We start from the raw sequence: 16964 nt of genomic DNA on the forward strand, positions 1-16964 counted from the left end.
TGGGGTTGAGGAGACCGGGACCGGGTGGTGCGGAGGTGCCGTCCCGGGGCCCGCCGGTTCTCGGCCAATCGCCTGGGAGCCGCGCACTCCCCGCCCCGCTCTCCCCATGTGCAGAAATAGCCCCGCCGCGACCGGCAGCGGCTTTCCGCGGCGAGCGGGGCGGGCGGGCGGCAGCCGAGCATCCCCGGGAGCAGCAGAGCGGAACGCAGCGGCGGGGCCGTCCCGTCCCGTCCCATCCCGTCCCGTCCCGTCTCGTCCCGAGGTGCCGGCGGATGGCCCCGCGGCGGGCGCAGCAGCCGTGCCCCGTGGTGACGGCGGGTGACCGGTGACCGGTGGCCCGCGGGCGCGCAGCCGCGGATGCCCCCGGGGGCCGGGCTGTGCGGGCAGCGGGGGGCCGTGGCCCGGGGCTCGCCGCGCCCCTCCGGCCCCCCAGGCCCCGACGGGAGGCGGCGGTGAGCCCGGTCATGGGTATTTGTCTCTGGGAAGCGCTGCCCCGTGGCCTGTTGGTACCTGCGGCCGGGCGGCTGTTGGAAAGTACCTTTTTTTCATGAACGGTTCTAGCTCCTTGCCCTGAGCTCTCGCCATGGACACTATGAAAACCACCTACATCGTGCTGGAACTGATCATCGCCGTCCTGTCTATCGCTGGCAACGTCCTGGTCTGCTGGGCTGTGGCCATCAACAGCACCTTGAAGAACGCAACCAACTATTTCCTGGTGTCCCTGGCAGTGGCCGACATCGCCGTGGGTTTGTTGGCCATCCCATTTGCCATCACCATCAGCATTGGATTCGAGGTGGATTTTCACAGCTGCCTCTTCTTCGCCTGTTTCGTGCTGGTGCTGACCCAAAGCTCCATTTTCAGCTTGCTGGCTGTGGCCATCGACAGGTACCTGGCTATTAAGATTCCACTGAGGTAAGAGATTGGAGTGGACACAGCTATGTTGCCTGCAGGAACTTCTAATCTCTGGGGTTACCATAAGAGGTTTGCTGCTCACATGTAGTGGGAACACCAGGGATTTATTTTTGCACTTGCTGCAGAAGTGGGGTCGGGTTTTTCAGTATCCTGCCTCTGACTTCAAAATGTAGCTGGGAGTTAAAGTTTTTTGAGGACGTTTGTCTTGGGAAGGTCAGTGGCTTCCTGGAAGGACTGTGCTGAGCTGTGGTAGTGCACTTGGGATAGTTGTAGCTAATCTATGTAGGTATTTGTACAGCCCCCATTATCGTGGTGTCTGGGCATCTTCCAGGTAATAAAAGATAGAAGGAACGACTCCTTCTCCTACTTCCCAGCCTATTAGAGAAGTAGGTTTGCAGGCTGTTCTGTAAGAGCTCAACTTTGCCTGAGCTCAGGACACAATACTTCCAGAAAGGCTGAAAGTAATCTTAAATAGATCTTAATGTGACTATCCAGGCTGTCTTCCAGTTTGCAGAGGGCTAGATGAATGGACAGAAAGTGCAACTTGTTACATCTACAAAGGGTGACACCGTATTTCAGTGCTTGTATGTGCACTTTCTGCCTTCTGAGTGCTCATCACGGGTGTACAGATCAGTAAATGTCAGTGGCAGCTCTGTGCAGACTCTGAGGAAGGAGAAGGGACCCACACCTCAGTTTTCAGAACGTTGCTGTTCAAACTCCCATCCAAGTGCAGTACCAAAGGCATAAACAGGTTTCCTCTGAATTCACGGGAGAGTGCAATAGTGGAGCAAACTGTAATGATCGTGTTTCACAGGGGCTTCCCCAGTGAGCTGGGGCAGCAGCTTCCTTAAGCTTAAGAGCGGTTAAGCCCCGGCTTTGCATTACAAATGACCTGAGACCGAGAGTCTCGGTCTCCTTCCTGATTCTGTTGTTCCTTCCCGAGAACAAGAGGTGGATGGAGCTCCCCTGAGAAGTCCAGGACTTCTCGGAGGGCTGGTTAGAGGTGGAGGCTTTTGGGGAGCAGGGCACGCTGGGGATAGGAACCTCAGCTGAACTCCATCAGCTGCAGCTCTCCTAGATTCTGCTTGTCTGGTGTTTCCCCTAAACACAAGCGATGAATTTACCCTAAAATGGCTTTAAAAAAAAACAAAAAAACCCCAAACCCTTTCACTCTGTTCTGGCACCTTGCATCAGAGAACTCTCATATGTTTTGCAAATACTAATTAGTCATCAGGCAGATGATTAAAACTCGTAGTGGAAGTGCATGTGTGCTGGGTGGCTGCGCCTGTCACCGGAGCGTGGAAATTCCACGGGATGTGGAGTGAGTGAGAGCTGCAGCCCGGTCTGCGCCGGAGGCAGCGGGGGCAGAGCCGTCCCGATTGCTGGCAGCATCTCTGAACCCGGCTGCTTACCTTCCCTCTGGATAATCCTTTGGGGCCTCTTCCCTTCCTTCCTTTGGGGTTTTCTCGGGACGGGGGGCAGCGGCACCGCAGCAGCTACAGAAGCGGGTGGGATTTTTGGAGTTTCGGTTTGCTCACACCAAACACCGCAGGGTGCTGCTCAGCAGAGCTCTTTCCTTTCGCACCACGAGGGCTTTTTGCAGCGCTGGGTCTGGTGAGATGGGTTTCTGCTCCGCTGGAATCCGTAGCAGATCAGAAATGCTCTGAGAGGGCACCGTTTCGCTGGTTGTAGAAGGGAAGTGGTTTTGCTAACTGACAAAATAACAAGTATTTTCCCCACGCCCTTTTTTTTTTTTTTTTTTTTTTTTTTTTTTTTTTTTTTTTGGTGTGTGTTTGTTTTCCACAATCCTGGTTTCTAGCAGGTTTGCTTGACTTTTCAATATTAGGTCGATCAGATGAAATCCCAGGGAACTTTTTCCATCCTTTCAGATCCTTTCTCAACATTGCCTTTTCACCCCATCTTAGTGCAAATTTTTTATTCTATTTGCACAAACACTTTCATTTCCATGAGCTCTTCTTAGCTGGACACACACAGCACATTCAGCTGTAAATGGAGGTTCAGGAGTCCCATCCTAGGCTGAACTTTGGATTCAACTTGGTCTTGGCATTCAACCCCATTTCCTTGCTCTCAGAGGTGACCAGTGAGTAAAAACCCTTTAAATGGATGAGGGCTCCTCATGCTGGGAGTGCAGGGCAACAGACAGGTCATCACTTCGGCAACGGGAGCTTTAGGGAGTGGTCTGAGAGGCTGTTTTTATTCCTACAGCCAAGATCAAAGGACGATAGAGGAGGTTATAAAAGGACGTAGGCAAAATGCTTCCCTACTTTTTCCAGCCAAGGCTCAGCTGGAGCTGCCTCCTGAGATGCTCAGCAGTGCTGCAAGGTGTGAGGAACTTGTGCAGCCACCCACCCTGGGGAGATGCACACTGGAATTTCTGAAAGGAGGTTTGCACTGTGGAAAGATGATCATAAATTTGTAGGAATGGAGACTTTAGGAAAAGATTTTCAGACTGAAACACTCATTCTGGGGGACCAGAAGGCTGGCTGGGACAGAGGCTGGTAACAGGCCATGAAGTATTAAGCATTTAAATAATTATATTTGTACCCAGCCCTGTCCAGCAATTTACAATAAATTGTTGCTGCAGAGCAGTTAAGTGTCCCTGTCATATCCAGAGGTGGAAACCTCTGGAGAGACACTGGGAACTGAGTGTGCCATATTCTTTAATACTATTTCAGGGCTATTTAAGCACCCGGAGAGGCTGGGCAGGCACATGCAAGAGAAGTTTGCATTTCAGCCAGGCTAATAATGGATTTTTCAGTTCTGTGGCTGAACCAAAAAAAAAAAAAATCCCATGAGGAAAAGGAAAATTGTTGCAGTCAAACTGAAATGGAGATGTTGGGATGTTTCAGTGAAACAAAGTCATCCTGACCACCAACCTGGCAGATTTCATTTGAGTTGTTTAACCCTTCTGATGTTGCTGTGCTGCTTTTTGGAATGCAGAAGGCATCCTTGCTGGAAAGGAACCAACAAATTCTCATCTCTAGACAGTTTTAAATGGTGCTTTAGAACCCTCCTTCTTCTGGCTAAAAATATTTGCTGAATTGGACCTGAAGCCAGGAATTCTTTCTGTCCCTTGAAACTCTTACTTTGTTTGTTTGTGGTAAATTTACTATTTGGGGAGAAGCCCCAACCCCACTGCCTGCTTTGCTCTGCTGCAGCTCCAAGCACTTCCTTGGGTCCTCTCAGCCCCAGTCAGGGCACCAGCACACAGCTTCTTGGCTTCAAAGTGTCAAGGTTCCCTGTTCTTCAGCACTGTTCAACTGGTAATTATTTTTGGTGAGTGGGAGGGCTGGGGAGGAGAGAAAATCCTCTTCAGAGCCTTGGTCATCACCTGCCATTTTCTGTGTGCCATCAGCGAGACAGAACTGCAGCTGCTCTTCCTTCTGCTGCCCTTGCTTCATTTCCTTTCTGAAGGGACATCCTTGCCTTGCCCTTCATCTGAACTCCCAGCTCTCTGTGGTGTGTGGCTCATCCACAGTGCCTGATCCCAAGCCCTGAGCATCCTTACCCAGGAGGCACCCTTAGCCCAGGGCAGTGGATGCTCTGCCTGTAGCACCCACCCAATGGCCGTGCCTGGGGAGGATACCAGCAGTTATTGAACTTAACAAACCTGGAAAATCTACTGAGGGCTGTGGCCAGGAGGGTTGTTGGGTTTGCTTGAGCAATGGAGCTGTCACATCTGCAGGAAGTTTGTGTCAGCTGAGCTTGACACAGGCAGAACATGGGGGGGGGGGGTTGTGCTGCAGCTGGGGGCTTCCTGACCAGGGGTCACCCCGGGCTGCCACTCACCCCAGGCTTTGGATGCAGGTGACCCTGGACACAGAAGCACAATAAAAAACTCAGGATTAATCACATGGCCATAAACAGGAGAGGGGTGAGTGGGAATCACAGCTATTTTTAGTTGGGAGCAGTTTGGTTTCCTTAAAATGCTGGTACCAAATTTTTTTATTTTTTCACCAGCTCTGGGGTCGCTTGTCTCCCAAAAAGCAAAAGTCCCAACAGGAAGGGAAATAATTATCTGAGACCTCTGCTGCAGCTCCCACAGAAGCTGGGAGGTAGCAGAGATGTCAGGGAGTGGCAGCTCAAAGCTTCACTCCCAAGCTGCCCACTGAAGGCAACCATCTCTGGGCTTAACCAGAGTTTTGCTCTTAGGAGATTTTTTTCTATGTTGGCAAGCTCAATCTATCAAAAATACAAGTTATTTTTAAGATTTAAAAAAAAAAGGAGCCATTGATCTCTGGCAGAATTTTGCTCCAAAAGACCTTTTGACTTCTCCAGAAAAAAAAAAAGACAAAAGACCCCACGAAAATATTTTGACATCAGGCTATAGTTCTTCAGTTTAAAGTTTTTCTTGTTTGATGAACAGGCTTGTTCTTGGGGTTTGAATGAATTTGCTTTTGCCACAGCCAAACTGTGGACTGCAAAGCTGAGTGTTAGGTGGGTTCTGGCCCTTGGCTGTGCTCCTGTCACTGTGCTGTAGGCAGCTTTGGTCTGCAGGCTGCCAGGAATCCTTGGCACCAGCTGTGCCTACAGATGTGTGTCTGTCCTCTCCCCTCCCCACCCACTCTGGCAGCTTTGCAAAGTCCAATGACAGGCTCAGGGAGCCTGTAGTGCCAAAGAGGGGATTATCTCCTAATCCTGTGGATGACATCAGGCCTGGGCATGAGCCACAAATAACCTGTGAGTCCATCAGTGAGTGTGTCCATGCCCTTACCCTCACCCCTTGGTATGGTGCTTGGAAAGCGGGTGGTGACTGAGCACCATGACCAGAGCACCCAGGGACCATCACCATCCCTGGAAGTGTTTGAGAGGTGTGGAGATGTGGTGTTTAGAGCCATGGTTTAGCACCAGACTCAGCAGAGTTAGGTTAATGGTTGAACTCGATGTTCTTTAAGGTCTTTTCTACCCGTGGGGGTGAGCAGCAGTCCTGACCATGCAGGACCCAGCAGTCCTGAGTGGGAGGGTCAGCCAGGGCTCTGTGGGGAAGGTTGGTGAGGAGCAACTTGCTGGGCCTGGGGGATGACACAGGCTGGAGGTTTGGGGCCTCTTGGAAGGACTTCAGCACCCATTGTATGACAGGAAGAGGGATCCAGCAGAGATTTGCCACCTCCTTTTCTGGGTAAGCAGGGAACTGGGTGGGTGGGAGGGGCAGTGGTCCCACCACTGCTCCCTGCACAGGATCACACCCCACAGCTCACTGGGAATCATAGCTCCTATCTCACCTCTACCAGCTGCCTTTCACCCAGCCACCCTCAGGCTGCACATCTGAGGTCTGACCACTCTGGGAGGTTTGGAATGACAACAATTCTCAGCCCCAGGCACCTTCAGGGAGATATCATGGAGCTGCAGAGCCCTGGAGGGTGGGTGGTGCCCAGGAAGAGCTCAGGAAGGCTTCAGGCTTGGAAGACTCCTCTCAGTCAGCCCCATGGTATTGGGTTGGGAGAACCAGGATTTTCTGCTCCAGGACTCCAAAACTCCCTGTGGAGCAATGAAGGGTGGGTGGGTATCACAACCCCTTGTCTGCACTGCCAGCACTGTGCTCTCCTGCATTTCTCCTGCTCATCTTGCAAACCCTCAGACTTTCAGGCTTTCCCCTGCCCTGGGCTGATGCTGTGTGAGGGGATAAACTGGGGTGAGGAGGAAGCTGGGGGCTGTGGAGAGCTGTGCTGTCCCAGCTGCTTTGCCTCCACCCTGAGGAGGTCACAGGAGGGATAAGCACATGGCTGGGGAGATCTTGCTGAGGGTTTTAAAGCTGCCAGCACGTGATAGCCCAAGCTCAGGGGCTGCAGGACTTGGTCTGGTTGTAGCCTGTATGGGGTGGGGTGGGGTGGGCACAAAAGGGTCCCCAGGGGGTAGGGAACCCTCCCCTCCACATGCCCAGCTCATCCTGGGAGGTATTGCTATGGCTGCCAGGGAAGGACAAGTGGATTTTGTCTATTTTTGTCCTGGAAAGAGTAATTTGGAGTCAAGCAGTTGACTTGGGGCTGCAAACTGCCTCGGATCTGACTGGCAGATGTTCCCCTCATCCCTGCATCCCCCTGGATGCATCCCTCTGGGAGCAGCAGATGGACAGTGTCCACCTGAGGGCTCATCTTCAGCCAGAACCACTTCATCCTTCTCTCCCTGCTGCTGCTTGTGCCTTCTTCTCTGTCCCACATCCATCTGCTTCTCTATGACCCTGCTCCCAGGTGGAATTGCTTCCCAGGGAGCAAACACACAGCTTGGCAGGGCTGGGGCAGCCCCTCACAGCCTCCTCACACTGCCTGTGTCTTCTTCTCTTCTTAGTTCAAAAGCATCCAGCTTTTACTTCAGACTAAAGCTGAAAATGCCATGTAACAGAGACCAAAGCAAGTCCTGGAAGAAAAAGAAATTAAAGCCTTCCAGTCTTTGAATGCTTTTTTTTTTTTTTTTTTTTTTTTTTTTTTTTTTTTTTTTTTTTTTTATTTCTTTTTGTCATCCTCCAGATTTAAAAATGAAGCATTGCAGCTTCATGGAGGGATGGAAACCCAACAGCACCAGTGGAGGAGCAGCCAGAGGTTCCTCCTCACACCATGAGGATAGGAGCCAAGGCAAGGCCAGGTTCCAGCTGGGCTCAGAGCAGCACCCACACACCCACCTCCCTTTTGAAGCCAAGGCTTGAGCAGCAGCCAGGCTGGGTGCTGTGGGGCTGGGTGTCCTTGCTGACATGTCACAGCCCAGGGCTGTACCAGGGCAGGGCCACCTGCACGGTGTGGGGTGCTGCCAGCTGGGATGAGGTGCTCCTGGGGCACTCCCTGCTGTCCAGGGGATGCTCTCCAGTGGGTTGGGATGCTCATAAGGGTAGTCCCTGGTGGGTGTGTGCTTCCCAGTGGGTTAGGGTTCTCATGGGGATGTCCCCAGTGGGTTGGGGTGCTCATGGAGTGCTGGCTGGTGGGTTGGGGTGCTCTCTGCTGGGCTGAGGTGTTTGTGGGTTGTTCTGTGGTGGGTTGGGTGCTCTCTGGTGGACGTGTGCTCCTGGCACCTGGAGCAGGGGAGGGCTGTCACCCTCCAAGCACCCATTTCTTTCCGTTGAGCTCTTGCCAACAGGCTAAGGATGGTGTGCAGCATCCAGGGCCATCCCCATCCCCTGCAGGGTGGGTGTGGAGGGGCTGAGCAGCCACTCAGGTTTCCCAGCAGAGCTCCAGGCAGTGGGAGCGATGCCTCCCAGTAACCCCGGGTGCTCACCTGGGCTGGGGGTGCTGGCCCAGCCCCAGGTCCCCATCCAGCGGAAGGCCGGGAGTGCAAGGGGAGGGGGGGGGACAACACTGCTGCTGTCCCCTCTGCACAATGGGGACAGATGTGGGAGGAAGTGATTTATCTCCAACTGGACACGGGCAGACACAGATGTTTTGCTGCTTCCTCGGCTGAGGCCGTAACCGCTGAGCAGATTTCTCGCTCTCTCCGCCAACTCCTTCCTGGTTAAAAAGCAGTTTTTCTTTTTCTCTTTTCCTTCCCCCTCCCCTCCCCACCTTGAGGTTCCGTTTATGATTTGTTTAAAATGTCCTGCCAGGATATTCCAGTTGATAGGTGGTCTCCATTCCATGACCATGCACAGAGCAAACAGGACAGCAGCAATGGTGCTTGTGTCGTGCTGTTATAGTTCTCCAAAAAAAAAAAAAAAAAAGTACCAAAAAAAGCACAAGATGCAAAGTCCAGCTGCAAGGAGATGACAAGGATACAATGCTTGGCAGCCAAACTGCTCTCTCCCCTTGTGAATGGAGGTGTCTGTATTTTCCTTCACACTTAAAATAGAAACACAGACATTCTCACTGATTGCTTGTACCAGAACACCTGCACAGGCCCAGTTCTGGACACAGGCTCTTCCTGGTAATGGTTCCAGAGATGTCCCTGTTCCCTGCTGGGACGAAGCAAGCCTGGGAGGTTCTGTCAGGAGGGAAAATTTTTGCTACTGGAAAAGTTACTGCTGCAACTTCAGCGTTGTGTTAGGGGCACAAGAAATGTGTTTGAACACTGAGCTGTCTGTGGCAGCTTTTGTGGCCCCCTGGGAGGGCTGCTGGTGAGATGAAGCCTGAGAGAGGGGGGCTGGGGTTCTCCCAACAGCTTTTTGTTCCCAAAAGCTTCATCTTAGCCAACCTCAGAGGTTGTACTCAGCACCCAGTAAGGACAGTGAGAGCAGTGATGCCCAGGCAGGTTGGACATCCTAGTGCAGAGAGCTGAAGAGCCAGGATCTACACACAGAGTATTTGCCAGGTCCTCAGCCCACAGCAGAGATGATGGAGCTCATTTTTGTATCTCCAACAGAACAGGGCTGCTGTGGTGAAAGAATGTAAAAGGAAAGAATGTAAAAGGAGGTGACAAAGGGGTCACCTCCTGTCTGCCTGTCCCTGGGCAGGACAAGGGCAGCCCCTGCACCACAGCCCTGATGGGCACATGGTGGCAAATGCTGACTCAGTTTCTCAGCTCATGGATGAGCCTTTGGTTCAGCAACACATCTCAAAGGTTCAGTAAAACAAACTATTTGTTATGGGCTCTGCTCTTTGCTAACCTTGGGTTTATTTACCCAGTAATTTATCAGGCAGAGGCCAGGCCAGCATCACGGTCAGGGCCACCATGAGACTCCACTTCTGCATCATGTCCATGGGGTGGGACCTGAGATAATTAGCTGCTTGATGATTTTACCAGTAAAGAGGCTTTGCCTGGCCCTGTAAAAGGAACTCATGCATTGCCAGGTTATTTAATCTCAATAAATCACTTTGAAATATTCAGCTATTTACATTAAAGCAACATTTGATGCCTCTGGGCAGAAACATAGAGGAGATTCAATATTTGTTATACATTAATTGAGCAGGCTTAGATGTGTAAATTTACTTTAATATTTTTTTGCCTAATAATATTAAACCTAAATAAGAGTGAAGGAGGGGTTTGCTGAAGCATTCAGAGCTGTGAAAATCTGTTCATTCCTCACTGTCTGATCATGTCCTCTAGAGCTTAGGAAAAAGAGATGAGTCTCAGCTGTCTCCCAGCCCATTCCTGGTTCTCTTGATGGTTCTCTCACTAAGGAGCCTCTTCGTGCCTTGATCTGGTAACTGCCTTGCACTTTATTTTTAACACTTCTGTTAACTGAAGACAATGTCCCATCAAACAGGTTTATTAAGGTAATAACAAGATAATTAGTAACCTATCCCCAGGTGGCCTCTCCTGGCTGGGAGCTCACTGAGCAGCTGGGACCCTTCTCAGTAGTTACAGCAGTGACCACCATGGGCACTTGGGATCAATCCACCGAGTGGAGAGCTGTTGGGAGGAATTCACATCCCTGAGAAAATCAGGAGCTAATTTAAGGAATTATTCACTGTGAATAACTATTCCACTTTAATTAGCACTGTCTCTTCCCTGCCCCAACAGGCCTGCAGTCCTCTCTGTTGCCTGGGCTCTTGCAAACCTGTAGCACAGAATGGTTTTCCACCTCCTCCTCCTCCTCCTTACAGAAGGCGAGGGGGCTGATGGCTGCAGCTGGGGAAGAGCCATTGAACAATCAGACCACCCTTATAGGCACTGGGAAATGAAGTGACTTCTTCACTGGTTTTCTAAGCCTCCAAGCCAAGCCTTGTCTTTGCAGAAGAGTTCAGGAGCAGACCTGATGGGAGAAGCCTTATTTGGGGCCGTTTGTTTTCAGTGAATGTCAGCAGCCTGAGCAGAGGACACCGTCCATGACAGTGCTGAGCAGTGGTGGCTTCTTGTGCTCCTGCCCACAGCCTGGGTCAGACACACAAAGTTCTTGACCCTTCAGTTTCTCTTTCTGAACTCTGGTGCCTTTTCCATTTTGCAATCTCACCGAAATGGCTTTTTGGGCTGTGATGTGACCAAGGCAGCAGAGACTCAAGTGAAGTCATCACCTAAGTGTGACTGCCACAAGCTGCAGAGTTCCCTCCCCACGTGCAGGGCTGTAGGACAGCAGCAGCTCCAGGGGCTTTTTCAGCACTGGCTCAGCTCAGCCAGCAGTGTAGCTCGAGATTCAGACTTTGGCAAGAGACTGGATTTCTGGAAACCTGCTCTGAATCAAATCTTAATGTTTTCAGGTCCCACAACCTGCTCCAGCTTCTGAAAACTCAATATTGGGGTTTGAAAGCAATGGGCTTGGCCTCAGCTGGTGATTTCTCATCTTCTGTAGCAGTGAGAGTTAATAATAATGAAAGAAAACTACAGCAGAAACCCCTCAGTGGTTGCACCTGCCCTTCAGACACCTCCCCTGGAGTCTGTTCACAGCTCAGCATCACCTGAATGCAGCTGCTGCCCCTTGGCCATCCCTGCCCCTGCCTGAGCCCTGACCACAGCAGCCACACAGGAGCCCAGAGCTCCCCCCAGCCCCTCTTTGTCCCCCAGTTTGTGCTCTTACCCTCCTGCCTTTCCAGCTTGCAGGAGGAGAGGGACCCAGGGCTGGCACGGAGGTGGCTGCAGAGTGATTCAGAGGCACAGCTGTGGGGCTGTGGGAATAAAACCCTCCCCTGCCTCTTGGGCCGGAAGAAAATCAGAACAAACGTTTTTAGGAAAGGAGGAGCAGGGCAGCCAAGCCAGAGTAAACAAGCACTGGGAGAAGGGTGTGGGAAGGGGGGGCTGTGTGTCAGCCAGCAGACTCTAACTGGCTGTGGAGGGGACAGTAATGGGTTTCTCATGTTGTCTTCCTGGCAGTCACCAAGATCTTCCTATCTCCAAAGAGCAATCCGACTTGTCCTTTGATGTTGGCATCTGCTCTGGTCGCACCCCAACCAGCTTAGGTTCCAGTTCTCTTTGCCAGAACAGATGTTCTCTTGAACATCTGGGAACTGGAAGGGCACCCTTGTTTTCCTGGCCATGAAGACACCCAGTCTGTGGGGTTAGGAGAGGTGTGGGGCAGCACATGGCACCGCATCCCTGGGCAGAGCTTCATAACAGAAGTGAGAGCAGCAGGTGCCCAAGGAATGCATTTATTTACACATCTGGATCTTTAGAACCTGTTCTGGTGGGTCAGCAGAGCACAAGCAGACTCTGACAGCTACCACAGCTCAGTTCAACCTCACCCACAGCTTCAGCAGCTGCAGCTCTGAGTCCCTGTGTGGCTTCAGGACATCCTGGTGGTGTCCTGCAGAATCAGCACAGCCATGAGCAGCAGAGGCTGACACCAGCCCTGGGCACCAAGCAAAGCTGCCCACATCAACCCTGATGTTGGAGGATGCACAAAGCAGGGAGGTAAAATGAGAAGAAGAGCCCCTTGTCCCTGGCTCCCAGCTCCAGGCCTGGATGGAGACACAGCCCCTAACGTGTGACTCTCCCAAGCAATCCATCATTACCAGTTGCTTTCAGATGTTGGCTTGGAAAAAGTTCTCTCAGGGTATTTGTTATCCAGCCACAAGCAGCTCGCGTGGGCTGCAGTCTGGCATCTGTAAAGCAGCATTTGCAGTGCCTGGGAAACTGGCAGACTCCCTGGGTTCCACACGTGTGCACTTCCCACCTCAGTGCACGAGGAAGCAGGGAAAGGGACAACAATTACAGGACTGCTGTAGGCACAAGAGCTGAAGGAAGAGCTTCAGCCCAAGCTGAAGGAAGTTGGCTGTGGCATAAAGCTATAAGTGTGTGGTGGTGCTGCCTAAGTCTTTACCCATTACTGTGTGGGACTGAGAGCCAGCATCATATTAGCTGGAAGGGGTCAGCCCAGAAGTCCACACAGCCCAGCAAGGTGCCCTGGTGTGCTCAGTGATGGGTGCTCAGACCAAGAGGGTGAGTTGGTGGTGATAAAATGAGCCTTCCCCCTGTTCTTACCTTCCTCACTGGTGATTTAGGCTCATGCAATGATAAAGCTTTCTTTAAGACTGCAAGTCCTTACCTCTTCTCACCGAAGGATGTTTGTGGGCAGGGGTGGTGTCTGGCACCTCTCAGGAATAGCAAATGAATCACCTCCTCAAATCACTGCGTAGGTGTGGAGCACAGGTGAGATTTTTGCACCCCTCTGGTGATCACAGAGGTGAGATTCTTGCGTGGGTGTGGGTGTGGCTTTTGTGGCATCAGCCAAAGTGCTGATGACCTTAACTGCAGGAGGGAAGTCATGAGTTATATAATGGCTCTATCTCGGTTTTTGCTCTTGGTGCTGCAGGTATAACAGTCTGGTGACGGGCAAGCGGGCCAGGGGCCTCATCGCTGTGCTGTGGCTCCTGTCCTTTGGAATTGGACTGACCCCACTGATGGGCTGGAATAAAGCCATGAGTGGATGTCCCAACGCCACCAACGAGACCGGGGCGGGCACGGGGACGGAGCCCCACGGCTGCTTCATCTCATGCCTCTTTGAGAACGTGGTAACCATGAGTTACATGGTGTACTTCAACTTCTTTGGATGTGTGCTGCTGCCCCTCGTCATCATGCTGGGAATCTACATCAAGATATTCATGGTTGCCTGCAAACAGTTGCATCAGATTGAACTGATGGGCAACTCCAGGACCACGCTGCAGAAGGAGGTCCATGCAGCCAAGTCTCTCGCAATCATTGTGGGGCTTTTCGCCTTCTGTTGGCTGCCCCTACATATCTTGAACTGCATCACTCTCTTCCATGAGGAGTTCTCCAAATCCAAGCCTGAGTGGGTGATGTACATGGCCATCATCCTTTCCCATGCCAACTCTGTCATCAATCCCATCATCTATGCCTACAGGATCAGGGATTTCCGCTACACCTTCCGCAAGATCATTTCCAAGATCCTCTGCAAGGCAGACGACTTCCCCAAGTGCCCCACTGACAACAACCAGCACCTGACTGTCACCAACATCAACTGCCCCGTTGCCTCTGTCACCATATGATGGGGCACATCCTGCTCCCAGGATTTATTTTGCAGTCTGTCCTGACACTGCCCTTCCCTGTGCCTGTGTGAACACTTGCAGCCAACTCCCAGAGGAGTGCTCAGAGGTGACCACTATGCAGTGATGCAGCTGTATTTTATTTTATTTTTTTTTAATTATTATTTTTGTAATTAACATAGTGCCTCCTAGAGGAAGAACCTGACCGGGGAGGCTGAGGGCAGCTCCCCCTTGGCTGTAAACCCAGGTTATGTGAGTGCTGGTGATTGTATTGTATTCCCTTTCCAGGTCAGACACTGACTGTGGAAGACCCACCTGCTGGGGGTGTTGCCCCCATTGTGCTGCTGATGTCAGGTCCTAGGATCTTTATTTTAATTATTATTATAATAATAATTATTTTTTAATCTTTTGATTCCTTTAGGAGTAATAATTCTGTGTCTGGTTTTGAGATATTCTTTAAGTCCGTACTTGACAGCACTTTGGTAATACCCTAATTATTCCATCAATTATTTGATGCAGTTAGTATTCTCTGATGGGAAAAAGTCTTAGCCCAGTTGCTGGTGTGAAACTGACTCTGTGTTCCAGGTTCTGAGGGACGTGACTCTGTTGATGGGAAAACAAGCTCAGAACTGGTCAGCTATTTTTGGCCCCAGCATGGAAGGCCCCAGTTACTGAAAGAGCAGAATTTTGGAAAAGAGACCAAGGTTTTAGCTCAGCAGGCTTTTGCCTTTAAATAACATTGGTCTCCAGGATTGTGCAGATCAGAGTTCCAGGTTTGAATTCAAATCTATTCCCAGCTATTAAAATCCCAAAGGCAGAAGTGCCCTGATGGTCTCAGCCAGCCTGAGCCAGAGTCCCTCAGGTTGGTGCCAGTGCTGCCCTGGTGACATGATCTCTACAATCAGGTTTTTGCTCCCCAAATCCAAACCTCACACTCCTGCAATGCTCTAGCTGTGAGAGCTGGATGCCTCAGCTCAGCTGATTCCCAAATCTTGGTCTTGCTGGGGTTCCTGTGGAGCCCAGTAACCACCAGAAGCTGGGTTTGTTGTTGGTTTTTTTTTTGTTTGTTTGTTTTCATAGTGATTTTTATTTTTTTTTTAATTCTGACCTGCATCAGTAGCAAAGGAGACTGCAAGGGAGATAATTTGCTCAAGAATTTGCTTGCCTTGACTTGCAAAGCTAATTTTGGGCAAGCTGTTTGGAGAGGAAGCTCACCCCACAGACTGTCCAGCCTGGCCCCTGCAGTTACCCACCAAGCCCTGGCCCTTTGTAAGGACAAAGCCCACCCAACAGCAGAGGAGTCTTCATTTGTGCCCCAAGTTAATGACTCTCTGCAACCACAGCTCAGTAATTACTGCACCTGATTTCTTATGTCACTGTGACTTAGGCAAAAAGACAAAGGGAGGAAGAAGTAATGTTTGAACTGCTGAGCTTGAGCTCCACATCACATCACACTGCTGTAAATGAAGCAGTGTTCCTGGCATGGCTTTTGTTTTGCAGGGCAGTTCCATTCCACATCTGAGAGGAATAGGAAGGGGAGTCAGAAAAACACCAGAGCCTCTCCCTCCTTCATGGCCCCAAGCTGACAGTCACCAGCTCAGAGCTGCCACCACTTTGTGGCACAAACAGGAGCCCTACCTGAAGGTCCCTACATGGTGAAGTGGCACCAAAAGCACTCGATGCCAGCAGCATCACCAGGTGACCAGGGAGAAGCTGGAGTGCAAGGCTGTGGTTTTTAATTTAATCCTGGTCTGGGTGGTGACCCAGGCAGGGAGGCAGAGATGGGGAGCAGAGCTTTGAGAGCCAGGAGGCAGGGAAGGAAGGTTAAACACAGCCAGTTCCTGGTGAACAGGTCCAGGGGACAGACTGATGCCTGGAGCAGTTTGTCCCTGATAATTTTTTACTTGAATCATATAGAAATCAGCTTTCTATTTTTTAACTGCACTAAAAGGAGGTGATGTAAGGCCCCAGTACAGTGTAAAATCAGCTGAAAAGCTGATCTGAAGAAATCCTGTGCCTGCAGCTCCTGCTGTGCTGACTGGTGACCTGCAGGCAGCAGCTGCAGGTATGACTTGGGGCTCACCACGCAGGCAGGGGACAGTGCTCCAGGAGTGATGGATTTCACAACCCTGTGTGCAACAGCTCAGCTGTAAGAGCCAGCCCCAGACCTTGGTGAATCACCAGTAATTCTCTCTGACTGGGTTTGTACATGTTTTTGCAATGTCCAAATTTAGCTACAGCACGGTATCACAGACACTGTCATTTCCAAGAAGAATCTGAATAGTTAAAGCTGCTGTCCCAAGTGGTTCTCCTGTAATAGCCCCATTCAGCTTTGCTGCATCTGCCTTGGTCTCAGTCCAGCTGACACATGCAGCCACCTCCTGCCATTTGGGCAGGGTTTGACTCTCTCCTCCTTTCATTCCTTCCCTTCTGGATTACCTTTGGCTGCGTTCCTTCTGCTAATCATGGCTGGAAACAAGCAGGGTTTCACCTGCAGGTCTGGCAGTGTTGCAAAGTGGTTGCAAGCCACATTTATCCTAACAACAGAGAATGTAATTGCTCCCCTCCTGCTGGCTGAAAAAGAACCAAACTCTGGAGAGCACAAACAGACCCAAACATGCTAAGATACAGAGAGGACTGGTCCCAGAACACTCTGTCATATGTGACAGCTCACACTGCAGTGTGGCATCAATCCCTGCTACCTTCCACGTGCCTCTGATGAGCCAGAACTCCCAGATGTGCTGTACCCTTACTGTGACTGTGCCATCAGGTTGTCAGCCAGTGTTAACCATGGCCTGGGTCACCCTGCTCCTAAGGCACTTGAAGAGCCCTTGTGGATGTGAGCATTTAATGGCAAAATAAAAATAGGACTCCCCGTTGCCCACCCCCCCCCAAAAATAAAAAAATAAAGCTCTGAAGTTTTCTATAAAATGTGAAATGGCAGAGGAACTTTCTGTAGCAAGTGCAGCTGTAGCTGTTCAGCTCTCACTCATCACTGTGTTGATGTACATAGGATGGATGTGTGTTCCTTGTGTTGCTCAGATTTTGTATTTGCAGTAACTGTTATTTACATACAGAATGCTTAATTTACCACCCACACAACCTGGCTCAGCCTGTGCCCTTATTTCTCGTGGTGTTGTGCTCCAAGGCTGTATCCTGGAGGGGCTCAGCCTCAGAGCAGGGGCAGACAGAGCTGGGAGGAGCTGCTTACTCCCCTCTATGTCTGGTGGGGACAGC

At 51.0% G+C, this 16964-nt stretch overlaps 1 protein-coding gene across 1 annotated transcript; it reads left to right on the forward strand.

Annotated features, from left to right (window-relative positions):
* Positions 1 to 79: 79 nt before the first annotated feature.
* Positions 80 to 16616, forward strand: ADORA2B (adenosine A2b receptor). Its single transcript, XM_071764905.1, has 2 exons — positions 80 to 912; positions 13037 to 16616. The coding sequence occupies exons 1-2, from the start codon at positions 584 to 586 to the stop codon at positions 13728 to 13730; spliced, it is 1023 nt and encodes a 340-aa protein (XP_071621006.1). The 5' UTR covers positions 80 to 583; the 3' UTR covers positions 13731 to 16616.
* Positions 16617 to 16964: the final 348 nt, after the last annotated feature.

Source organism: Heliangelus exortis, chromosome 21 (assembly GCF_036169615.1).
Source record: "Heliangelus exortis chromosome 21, bHelExo1.hap1, whole genome shotgun sequence".
Taxonomy (NCBI): Eukaryota; Metazoa; Chordata; class Aves; order Apodiformes; family Trochilidae; genus Heliangelus; species Heliangelus exortis.